At 41.4% G+C, this 12647-nt stretch overlaps 1 protein-coding gene across 7 annotated transcripts in view; it reads left to right on the forward strand.

Moving 5' to 3' along the window:
* The window catches only part of sox6 (SRY-box transcription factor 6), a 124164-nt gene that overhangs the window by 57242 nt on the left and 54275 nt on the right, over positions 1-12647 (forward strand). For all 7 annotated transcript variants that reach the window (XM_014336517.2, XM_014336518.2, XM_014336519.2 and 4 more), the window contains one exon: positions 7742-7831. In XM_014336517.2, coding sequence (XP_014192003.1) covers positions 7742-7831 — 90 coding nt within the window. The remainder of the gene's footprint in view (positions 1-7741; positions 7832-12647) is intronic.

Raw genomic sequence — 12647 nt, forward strand, 5'->3', positions numbered from 1 at the left:
AATTTTAGAGTGCATTGTATTGATAGCGGTGCTCAATAGAATCCCTCTGCTGCCTGAATAGAGACTTTAAAGCAAAGGAGCAGAGAGGAGAGGAAATGAAAAGTTCATTTTGCTATTCAAGCATTTAATGGTCCTAGTTCTTAAAAGTGACCTTGTGGGGTAGAAAGCAGAGCAGCACAGCAGCTCCTTCCAGCTGCACACATGGCATCCATCGGGGGCACAATCACGCACAGTCCCAACACCTCAGGCTCGGACATATGTTGAGTTTTATTTCATTCTTCTGACATTAATCCTATTCACCAGCTGTTCTGCCAGCTGCCACTCTCCGGCTTAAGGGGAGATTGCAGTTTTGGGGGCTCTGAGTACTGGTTTATCTTGGCTCCTCATCTCCTCCTCACGAAGTTTTGATTATTTTTTTTCCCCTGCCCTACTCCTACTTCCAGGTTCCTTGAGTTGCATACTTGCGTGCAATCTTCCTCTCTCTTTTAACTTCTTTGCTGTTGTTTTTCTCCTCTCTAATTTGTGTAAAAAGAAGGAGGTAAGACTGCAATTAACTGAATTTTCTGGCCCCTACCCTGTTTAAGTCCTCCAGTTCTTTTGGTAGTGTTTGTTCAGGCTACTGTATGTAAGATTATTCAGAAGCAGCAACGCCACCGGCCTTCTTCACAGCTCTTGTCCGTGTGTATCAGCAACTTCTCCCCTCTTTCGGTCAAGAAAGGCCACGTATTTGTGAAACCTGCTCACCTCACAGTCACCCAACATCATTTCCGTAGGATTAACCCGGACATGGCCTCAGCCTGTACAGTTATGATTATTGACATATTGGGTCTGGCATATTTCACATTTATGTGCATTGTCTGGAAGCATACTCAAGTGTTCTCAATGTCATTTCTGCTGAAGTACGGCCGGGCAGTCTGCGAGCAAGGGCCGCAATGAATTGATCATTGCTCACTGCTCACTTTAATAATTCAAGCCTGATTGCCACAGAGTGCCGCAGTAAAATGGATTGGGAGAGGTCACATGCTGCTCAGCTCAGGAGGTGAAGCCTCTTGGGGATGGTTAATTCATATATGCTTGATAGACACGTGTCCTATTTAGAGAGGTCATTGTGCTGGGTGTGTGTGTACTGTTTCTTAGAATAGGCAGGTCAACTGTGTGGGATTAACACGCTGGTCAGTGGCGATAAAAAAAACAGGGGAAAGGGATGAGTTAGTGTCCAAAACTGCAAGGTAGTAACAGCTTTGGTCTGTGGTTGTCAAAGCATTTCAGCCCACATTTAATTTTGAATCATTCACTTGATAACAGGATGACTATGACTGAAGTGCATTCTGTGGGAACTGCTGTATACTAACACTGCTAATCCATTCCCTGAACTCAGCATCTGCAAAGCGTAAAATGCCAAATTATTGAAAGACCTTAAAGTTATCAAATAAAAAGGAAAGAAAAGGCAGCGAGAGAGACTAAAAGCTGACTTTTGCATTGCTACAGCTAAGAAGTAGGGAAAACATGATGGAAAGGAAAAAGGACATAAAACACAGGACATATGCTTTCTTTCCCAACCTCGTCTCGGTTACCCTATGTTATATTTATAGCAACTATTTACATGACCAAATAGGATAGTGTAATAGTGACTAACAGAAATGTTCACCAAGTGGAATAATGATTAGGTGTCAGTTAAAGAAAGCCCACCACGAGGTGCAGGTGCTCCACAATACAGCGCCATGTCTCAAGGAGCCGGACCTTTTTATTTACGCATGCCGGCACTCGTAATTACATATAAAAAGACAGAATTATTCAACAGAACCAACGAGTATTCTGGAAATGGTAGAGGTTATTACAACTGTTGACAACGAGGAAAGGTAATTGCCTGAAAATGAGCGACAACGCAGTGTTGTGCTCAGAATGCACCCCTCCTCCCGATCCCCCCTCCCCAGCCACTCACCACCACCACCCACCCCAGCTCCCTCTTTAGCGTTTGCATTGTGCAGCATCACCCGGGTGTGTAACCTATTGCGTTCCGATTGCTCCCTTGCAATTAGTGCCCTTTTTGTCCTCACTTCAATAACGGCATGATTATGGAGACTTCAGGAGTATTTGCAGCATCCAACAGCTGTTGTCTCAGGGACTACCGGCTGAATGACAAAAACATGTTTTCTCTCTGCATTTCACTTCCCTGGCTGCCTCTTGTAATTATTATGTTTTATTTGGTTTGATGATGGGGTCTTGTTTTTAGTGTGTCTGTGATTAAGATATTCAAAGGATTCCTTGGAGTGTGTCACAGTCATTTTCATTTTTATCAATCTCGACTTTTGATTTGTTTCCCGTGCAGTGCGGAGTGGATGGGAAATTAGACGTTAGCTTATCATTGTCTGACTGAGATTCTGGCAGCTTTATTTCTGAGACAGAATCTATGCCTGAATCAAAGGATTATACTGTGTCTAACACTAAAAGTAGGAATGTAACAAATGTGACAGCCTTTTTTAAGCTGTTTAAATGCTTCCAGTTTTTTTTTTTCTTTTTTAAGAATTTGCCCAGATATTTTTTGCATGTGCAATCATACGATAAAGTCGACACAATGAAGTAAATCAAATGTGCTAATATCATCATAATCATTTATGGATAATTTATGGCTCTATAATCCTCTGTAAAATAACAGTGATTTGTGTAATTTTCAATCAAAACATTAGTGGATATTCCTCACCCCACTGCTTTATTGGACCTTTGAACTTTATGGGATGCCTAGAAAGCACCAATCATCACTAGGTTACAATTATGGTATAGTTTTATGTGAAATTTACTTTTGACTCACTCTTTTTTTTTTTTTTAAACTTGTCAGTTTTGTTTAAGTGAGGATGGATGGATGGATGGATGCATGGATGGATGGATGGATGGATGCATGGATGCATGGATGGATGAATTGATAGGTGGAATTTGACTATAATTGGATTAAGCCAAATTGTATAAAACCTACTCGTTTTCCTCTGTCCATCCACCCCTCACTGCAAATGCTAAATTGTTTCCCTATTTGCCTCACTGTCTCATCCTCTCCATTGTGGGGAGGAAATTATTTATACGGTCAGTGTCAGCTGATCATTGATTTGGTAATTACACGTTTCCCCTTGAGGCTGAGACAACTGATATACAAGGCCAATGCTAAAGGGGAGGTCCTCCTAGTTTCTTATCCATGACTTATAGCTAATTTGACCCTCCTAGATAGCCCTCTCTACTCTGCCAACAGCTTTTCAACACAACAAACACTCAAACACAAGTATCATCTTTCTCCCAGGAGAATGGAGCTCACAGAGCAGCTCAAACTGTGGTGGCAGGCAGTTGAAACCTTTTCATTGCTGACAACACAGAGTAATAAAACACACATCGGTTCATGTTGTAACAAACCATTCTTGTGCTTTGAGGTATCCGTGGTCTTTTGAAACATGACGACGTGTTTTCTTGCATCAAAAACTTTATTATATTCAACTTTTTAGGGATTGTAAAGGATAATATTAAAAAAAAAAAAAAAAACTAATGTGGGCTTTTTTTTAACCCAAGCTGTGGTGGAGTACTCACTTTAATATACACAGTGTACTTCATAGCTCCATATTACGGAGCCCCGCAGGGGACATGGGAGAAAAAAAATTAAGACGGACTTTTGCAAAGAGATCTCGCAAAACTTTTGCGAGATCTCGCAAAACTAACTCGGGATCTCGCAAAACTTTTGCGAGATCTCGCAAAACCAACTCGGGATCTCGCAAAACTTTTGCGAGATCTCGCAAAACCAACTCGGGATCTCGCAAAACTTTTGCGAGATCTCGCAAAACTACCTCGGGATCTCGCAAAACTTTTAGCCACATTCTTCGGACGCCGGCTCGAAGCCGACCGGGAGGTCGAGGCACGATGTGCCGGGAAAGCAGTGTTCCTCCCAGCTGTAGTAGGTCTCGACCTCCCGTTAGCTTCGAGCTAATGGGAAGAATGCGGCTAAAACTTTTGCGAGATCTCGCAAAACTAACTCGGGATCTCGCAAAAGTCCGTCTTAATTTTTTTTTCTCCCATGTCCCCTGCGGGGCTCCGTACCATATCATTAATTTTTAAGATCTAGTTTATTGCTGTCCAATCTAATTCCAGTGTGACAGGATCTGATGTGTTTGTGACTGCATTTTTTTAGTCGGTTTGATGTACCACTTGGTAACTTGACTTTTTCTGTCAACAGCAGCAATAAAAAGATTAATTAGCAAAAATTTTCTTCTGTCTTCTCTTTTTCCAAATCTGAGAAAAAACAAAACAAATTTGGGATCGGTCTCTTTTTCCTTAAAAGAGTGGAGAAAGTGCTGAAAGAGAGGTCGAAATACGTCAGGGAAAGACAGACAAATAGCAGGAATATCAGTATTTTTCTTCAAGACTGTCAGGGAGTCAGTCGGTATCAGGACAGATAGTAGTAACCTGTCTTTTAGCTTCTGTGGTTTATACTGAACATGATATTCTGGCACCACTGACTGCCAGGTGCTGAAAGCTTTGTTTATGTCACATATCATCCTAGAAACATTCTTCTGTTAAGATTTATGAGGATCATTAAGGTTTGTTTTTAATACAGTTTAAAAAAATGTAGCCTAATCTATCCCAATCATCGCAGCTCTGTGTGTCTCAATCCCTGTGCCTGTTCAGCCACATCAATAAGATCACACAATGCTTGCATAGAAGAGCTGTATAGTAGAGATGACACCCCTGATAGGAGCTAAACATATTGAATTTGGCAGTGTTAATGACTATTCGCTTTCTTCTGCGTGCCATTTTGGCAAAATAAAATTGGGAAAGAGTTCAGGGCATTTTTCCAGCTATATAGCACCAGCCCCAGACAATGAGACCCAGACAGGCTTAGTAGTCAAGAAACCATTCCCCTCTCACTGGGAACACATCTTGGACACACACACTCCAGTAGTTTTGTCTTGTATGTTGCTATCTGTGCTAGCTGCAGAGCGGTGGGGGCCTGTGCCAAGGGTCCATAGGGACCACTGGAATCGCTGGGGCTGGAGGAAGTTGGTCTGGGTCCAGTGGGGCGATCTGGGCTTGGTGACAAGCCAAGCTGTCTACTGCAGGGACGCTGGGAAAATGTAAATAAGAGCCTGATAAGGGCTATTGTTTTCATTCCATTCTCATCCCAGCTGAATGGCCTGCTCCCCAGCCACAGAGCATTTTATCTCAAGAGGGGGAGAGAAAAAATGGATGGGGTGGGGGTGGGTGAGAGATTTAAGAGCCCCCATAGGAAAATAAAAATAAACTCGCTGGACTCTTCTCTTGTTTAAGCTAATTCCCTAGTATATTATGTCCTACTTTGAAAGGACAAGAGCAGCAAAGTCTTCCAAACACGAAAAACTTCACAAGTTTACCACTTTTCCTTTCAGAACATCTGAGTATGTATTTAAAAAAAGCAATCAGGAGTTAAGCGTGAATCTTGTATTACAAATAATCTGTTATTTTATGGTGAATACACTGTGTATCAATTTTGACACCCTGTCATAAGCTGACAGTAATTAGTATGTTGATGGTAACCAGTGTTTTCATTGGCATCTATAATTTCTCCTGGGAAAACAGAAAGACATTTTAGAAACTGAAGTAGCATTCCTCGGATTAATCTAAATTCTTCAGGAAAATAGGCCGTGGACGGGTGATTTGAAAAAAGCCAGACATCTGACTCATTTACTGCTTTCCTCGAGCACGCCTGCGCACAAAGTTTTTCTTCTTTTACCAAATCCATTTTTGGTTCCCTGTTTTGTTCACACTTTGAACACTTAAAGGTGTTTGAGAGTTATTTTATGGACTAATCCAGGTCATTATTCACCTTTCCCAGGTGGAAGGTAGGGAGGACAGCAGTGCATTCCAGCTGTAGTTTCTCCTGTTGGAGGACTTGGCAGGTCGTGTCTGGCCCGGCAGAGGGGATAGAGAAGTAAGGGAGCGGCAGCTCTCCTGGGAGGGAGGTGGAAGGGAGGGGGAGGACTGGAGTAGAATGGAAGCTGGCACCACATTATCTCCAACTGTTGGTGCATTCCTTAATGATCAAGTGCTAGAGAAGCATCTGTGATGAAAGTGAGTGTGTTTGTGTGTGTGTGTGAGAGAGAAAGAGAGCGAGAGAGCATATGTTTGCTTATTAGCATATGTTCGACGTGTTTGTTTAATTCCCCTTTTTACCATTTTTTGAAATATGTCTGTGCTTCAGGGGGAAAATGTCAAGCGCTGGTGTTGCTGTGTCTGACAGGAGATTATGATTTGAAGGGAGTTTGTTGTTCTGGGAGAGGAAGCCCTCTCACCCAGGGGTGAGAAGCAGGGAAGAAAAGCTGAGCTCTGCTACTCCCCCTGCCCTTAACACCCTGTTTTAAGATCTGTGATCTTTGTGCCACGCAGGGAGTTAACACACACAAGCACACACAAAACACATAGGCTTTTCTGACTCCCTCTCTTAGGGTCAAGGGCACAAACTGTGAGTTGGGAATTGGAAAGTCAATAAAGCAGAAGTAATGTTATAATGACCCCGAGCTGAAGATGTCCTGTCGACCCCCATCACATTGGAGGAAGTGGCCAATCAAACAAAATGGTGACTCTGCTTGATCTCGCTGAAAGCCACCCTTAAACAAGGCCACAACAACTACTGACCCCCTGTTACTCCCAGATCCTCTGAACTCAGTGTGTTTGTCAGAAGGAGCAACAGTGTTTGGTTTGTGGAAGCGGGCGAGAGATGATACAGAAGGATAAAAGGAAGCAACATTTGTATACATCCTCAACTGTATAAATCTCCTCTGATCCCAAGGATGATAGTGGTAAAACTGGAAGAATCCAGATGTTTCACGTGACAGGGCTTTCTCAGTCTTCACTCCTCCTCCGTTGCATTATGTAAAACAAAACACCATAAATTCTGCCCGTGTGTTGCCAGAAGTATGTTTGTGAATGATCCACTGTTATATGCTTGTAAGACTATTCATTATGGAGTTCCGCAGCTTTGCAGCTTTAAATGTTGCTCCGTATTAATTATACAATTTGCAAAAATCTATCTATAAATGCAATCTCTATAAAACTTATTTTAATTATAAGTCAGTAAAATTTATTTTCATATTTCACTCAAAATACTCAAAGAATTGCACCGAGGCTGCGGCTTTAAAAGGCATAATTCAATAGGACTGGATGTGTTGCTCTGGTTCAGATTAGAGGCAGGCTCAGAGTGGAGGGTTGCTCTACTGTTGTTTGATGGGAACAGGCTGAACCCGAAGCACCGCAGAGATGGTGGAGGCCTAGGTCAGCCAGCCCAGTATGTTCTTTATCAGCTACACCAGCGACAGCATGGCAGATTGCAGCCATTCCTTCTCTGATTCATTGTCTGCTGGACAAATGTTAATTGTTTTCATCATTGGCAGCTATGTGAACGTTTGGACGTACCCAGTCTAACTCTTTGCCTCCCGTTTAATGTGTGTCTCTGCCCTTATGGTAGTCCCACAATGCCTGCTTCCCTTCTCACTCCACCCCTAGCTCATCTCTCAGCTGTCGGACGGAGTCTCTTTTTAATGTTTCCTGCGCAATGCCATCAAATAAAACACCTCTCTTTCGTCTGATTCACCATCTTTTCATTTAAGTATATGGATTTATGACATCTACAAAATTATGAAAAGCGAAACTATATACTTTGCACAATATTACATACATAAAAACGTCAAATATTACAAATGGCTTTAAATTTCCCTTCTAATTTTTCTTTTTTTAGAATCCTCGTGCATGGAGAAACTTCTTTCTAAAGACTGGAAAGAGAAGATGGAGAGGCTCAACACAAGTGAACTGCTGGCAGAAGTAAAAGGTATGAATAGAAGTACCCCGTGAGTTCCTCATTCCTATCAGACTTACATAGTATATGTGCTGTTTAATATCAGAAAAAGCCTTGTACTTTGAAATGAAACAAAGGCCTTTGGCTGCCCTCCTCATTCATTTCTCTCCTCCCTTATCTTTTGTTGGAATGCCCAACTCTGTCCAAAGTGCTTTTCTTCAAAATTCCAGCCCATTTAGCCTCAGTCGAAGGCTCTCTTTGCTTGTCAGCAGTTTATTGTTGTTGTCCCTTCAGACGGCCCTGAGCCTCGCTGCTCTGCTCTGGCACATGCGGTGCGTTCATGCTGCTCTGGTAATTGTTGAACCCAAAGTGTGCTTGATGTAAACAGACCACGGCTGAGCTGAAAGGGGAGAAGCGGCTTGGAGAGGAGAGGGTGCGGAGACGCGCAGAGTCGTCTCCTCGGTGAGCTTGCGTTTGAGTGGAATGCCTTGACGCTGACAGTGAACGCCCCGTGCAGCCTATCGAGAGCACCACAGCAAAGAGCAACTCAGCACTCCCCCAAAATCTCTGTTTATGACAGCGTGAAGGTGGGCTGAGGATGGGCAGGGCAGCTGCTCAGTCCTTAGCACTGACTGTTACAGCGAGCTGCTGTGTTTATACAGCACAGGGAAGCACAATACCAGCTGGCTGCTGACACTGGGCTGCCAGTGGCTCCCGGTAAATCCCTTCAACTAAGAACTTCTAGCGGCTTGCTTTAATTTCTTGGAAACCCTTTAGATAATATTATATCAGTGCACCTAGCGTTTTAATTAACATTTCATGGAAACAATTCACAAACAAGGGGGCCGTAGTTTATTAAGGTACAGGTTATATTGATAATTTGCTTAATTGTTTCTTTTCATAAAACATAAATGGGAAATATCAGAAGCGTTCAACTTTAATGATTAATTTAAATTTCTCCACCTGCACAGAAAGGTTAAAAAAAGCAGATGAATGTTCTAATAAGTATATTCATTAGCAATAACCTTAATGAAGTGATGGATAAATTGTTGCTTGCTAAACTCGATTCATTGTACCTGTGCTAGTACACTGTGTGTCAGTGGAGATCAAAGTGCATGGGGTAAAATGTTTAAAATGATTTAGCCTTTTGAAAGCTGGTCTGTTAAATTACAGGCAGGGCATTTTTTCTGTTTGATGAATGGGAAAAGGAAGGTTACTTGGTGGTCTGTAAACAGGTAGGGAGCCTGATAATAAACATTATGGCCTCTGTCTGTTGATGAGTTATGGAGACAGTCTTTACACCACAGTTACAAATATAAATGCTTCTCCTATCACAGAGGCAGCCTTAGATTTTTAATTAGCATGCCATTTCATATGACTGTAGACATTTCAAAGGGCTGCTTTGTGCTCACCCTTACAAATGTCTCTCTCTCTGCGTTTGATGTCTGCCTGATGTAAATACGGGCAATTAAAAAGAGGCCCAGGGTTGGAGATGCACAAGGTCCACCTAATTAAAACACAAACAAAGGTACCAAGCAGAAAACACCTTATGATTAAGATCTAAAGTGTTATGATGAATCAGAGGTCCCATTAATTGTTAGGTTAAAATCAGTACAAAAGGCAAACATATCTGTAGGTTATAAATGAATGAAAGGTTGCGGAGAAAAAAAGCTTTACATGCAGATAAAGGCTACAGTACCTAGTAGCAGAGTGGCCTTGCATATTCTGTGCAGATCGCTTACTTATTCCTCCGCAAATTATACCAAACGCCTTGTAGGCTCTCTTTTGACATTGTTCCATTGGAGCCTTGAAAGAGAAGCCATTGTTATTGCAGAGGCAAGTGGTGGAATCTGACTGGTGAGGAAATGATTTTGTCTTGTTCTTAGGAAAGAGATAAAAAAAACAATAGGTGTGAGAGAATTTGACCTGAGGCTTTGCTCGTGAAAATAAAGACATTCTTTTGCAGCAGTTGTGTTCAAACATGCCCCGAATACTTTATCCTTTTGAGCCGAACACGCATGTACAGTCAACAAACATAACAACTGCATCAACAACATCAGAGATTTTTCTTTTCAAGGTCCGCAAACCCAACCAACCATTTTCCCCTTACAAATGACAGATGTATAATTACAGCCTATTGTAATACGCGTGTTTCATACATATTGTGCTGTTTTGAGGTAAAGGCATGTTTTCTAGTGTTTTAGTGTAAGTCGAAAGTGGCGTAATCCAGTGGAGGCAATGTGCTTAACCCAGACATACAGAGGGGTGTTATTAAGGGTTAATGATTTCAAATCTCCATCTGGCTTTTCTTGTACGCCGTCAGGGCTTAGCATCAGCACGGGGAGGCGAAAAGGAGAGCTTGTGAAGGAGCATTAGTGGCGGATTTCTTTTCACCAGTCAATTCCAGGGCTAACTGTTTGTTTTCATACCTGAGCTTAGCTGTCAATCTGCAGGAACGATGAAATCTCCTGAACAAAACCACAGAGCAAGAAAGGGAGGCTAGCTGGAAAGGCTCCAAACCACACAAAGTAACAGATAATAAGAGGCAAGGTGGAAAGAGTGCACAAGAAAGAAGTACACAGATAAAAAGATTTCAGTTGAGGAAACTTGGACAGTTGACATTTATAATTATATATCTCAGAGAGATCTGTTATATGATCACAAGTGACTGATAATAACCATTCATTATGCACATATATACATACACATATATGCTTATATGTCTTTTGGCTTGCTCTGTGCAGGGTCTTTGAGCTTCATACTCAACAGAGCTATTTAAGTTTCCCTGCTGAGTGGTAGTTTACTGGCCCCCCGATGGGGGCATAAGAAAAAAAAAAGAAGAGAAAAAAGAAGAAGCACACACACAAACTGCTCAAGCATTTACTCAAACTGGAGGAAAATATGTAGTTACTAAATTGGAACACAAGCTGTATTCATTCTGCTGGAATCTGCTAAAAAAGAAAGACAGAAAAAAGCTTAACGCTGTACACTAGCGTTGAAATGGCAGCTTGAATTCTGAAGCAGAAAAATCAGGGCTCTTGCACTGTCACAATCAATTTGAGAATGGTGTCGACGTGACAGTGGTCGGGTGCAAACATACAGTCCTGTGGCAGGCAGATAAGTGGAAGCTCTTTAGGAGGAGAACAGAGGGCAGGGCAGGAGGCAGCTGAGACTGATTTGATGCTGGCCCTACCTGTGCTGGCTATACTCCTGCACAAGCAGAAAGGGGTCCACAGTGAGAGCACAGAGCCCAGATTGTTTAGCACTGTGGGTTTGTTGCAAAACATGTTTGTGCACTTTAAAAAAATGTCTTAATGACCTCTATAAAGTGCGGTTTTGATACTACTGGACACAACTGCATATTTGTGCAACATTCCCCATCAAAAGTGAGCTTATGTAGCGTTAGAAAGGAGAAGGAAGACATTAATTTTGAGGGTATTTCAAAAGGTTTGTGTATTTTATATAATATGTCTATTACACCCAACATACAAACCGTTCACACAAATAGCACAAAACGTTATCTGTCCAGTTGCTCCAGTCAAAAATGCTTCAGTTAGCATTTTCTCCACAACACTTCAGTCAACTGTTTGCCCTGTGCACTCAGGTGAAATATGAGCCACAGTAAATCATTATTCCTGAGGCCACATTTGCCAGATGAATGCATGTGAGTGTTGGACTGTGTGTTTTTCTCCTCTAATGAATTGAGGAATTTAGCTTGTGGCAATGGAAGGTAAAAAAGGAAGCGCTGTGCTCGTGTGTGTGTAGTGTATGTTTGTATATACAGGTACAAAAATCTCTGTGTTTTCAATTACATATTTTCCAGTGGTTTGTTCAAGTTGAGTCATTTAACAGTATATCGGTTTATTAATCTTCCTTTCAGTCAGAGAGAATGTAAACCATTGAGAGAGCTGACAAAAACATATCTATGTCATTTTTAAAGGAGCCTCCCCTAAAATATTCATTAGTTTTTCCTGGGCAAAGCAAATTGGATTTTCACAAGCATGTAAAGCCGAACGGCTAAGTTATATGAGGATGTAAGAGAATGCGAATACACCCTTCAGATTTAAAAAGATGCGTATAACAACCAAATTTTAGGAAGGCATAAAAATGGCTAAGACAGGTTTTTGAAATTGTGTTTAAAGTAAAAAAAGTCACATTTTTATAGGCTCCATAAGAAAGTGTTATTTTTAGCTTAATTTCATTTATGGGTAATGCTCTCGAGTGCATCAAGTCACTTTCCAGGATTATTTTTGATTCTTTTTTTTTTATGGAAAGAACATCGGTAATTACACAGGTGTTATTTTGTACTTGTGATTTGGCATTTAAGTATAAAATCAGGCTGGAGTTGGGGACTATCTCAAATCTTCCTTTTATCCTTCTTTGCATGTGCACCAAGCAAGCACTATGGCCTTTTATGTTCAATTTTATGCATTTTGATCTAGTCTATCACCAGTACACTGTTCTGTTTTCGAAAATGTAATATAACAAATGTGTAAAATTAGCAGTAAAACACTAAAATGTCATTCTAGCCTGAAATGTGATGACTTTTGATGAAAAGTTTAAACGTTTTAAATTGCACGGAGGCTACAAATTTGTGCACATTTGGGCTGTTCTGGATCGAATTTGACTGAAAGGGTGAGAAAGTAAAATGGCACAGGAGCGATCATATGTGGTGCACATAAGGAACAGAACGCACACAAAGGTCAGAGGGTGTTTTTTTTTTTTCATAGAGACCTGCTGCACCAGAAAGGTAACAAAATAATCTCAAAATAAATAAAGTAGAATGCATTTGTTCTACACTAACTGAGAAAGACAGAAATCAAAAGATCAGTGAAACGTGCAACTCCCC

The sequence above is a fragment of the Haplochromis burtoni genome, unplaced genomic scaffold (genome assembly GCF_018398535.1).
Source record: "Haplochromis burtoni strain Fernald_Lab_line unplaced genomic scaffold, NCSU_Asbu1 Contig_59, whole genome shotgun sequence".
In the NCBI taxonomy this organism is placed as follows: domain Eukaryota; kingdom Metazoa; phylum Chordata; class Actinopteri; order Cichliformes; family Cichlidae; genus Haplochromis; species Haplochromis burtoni.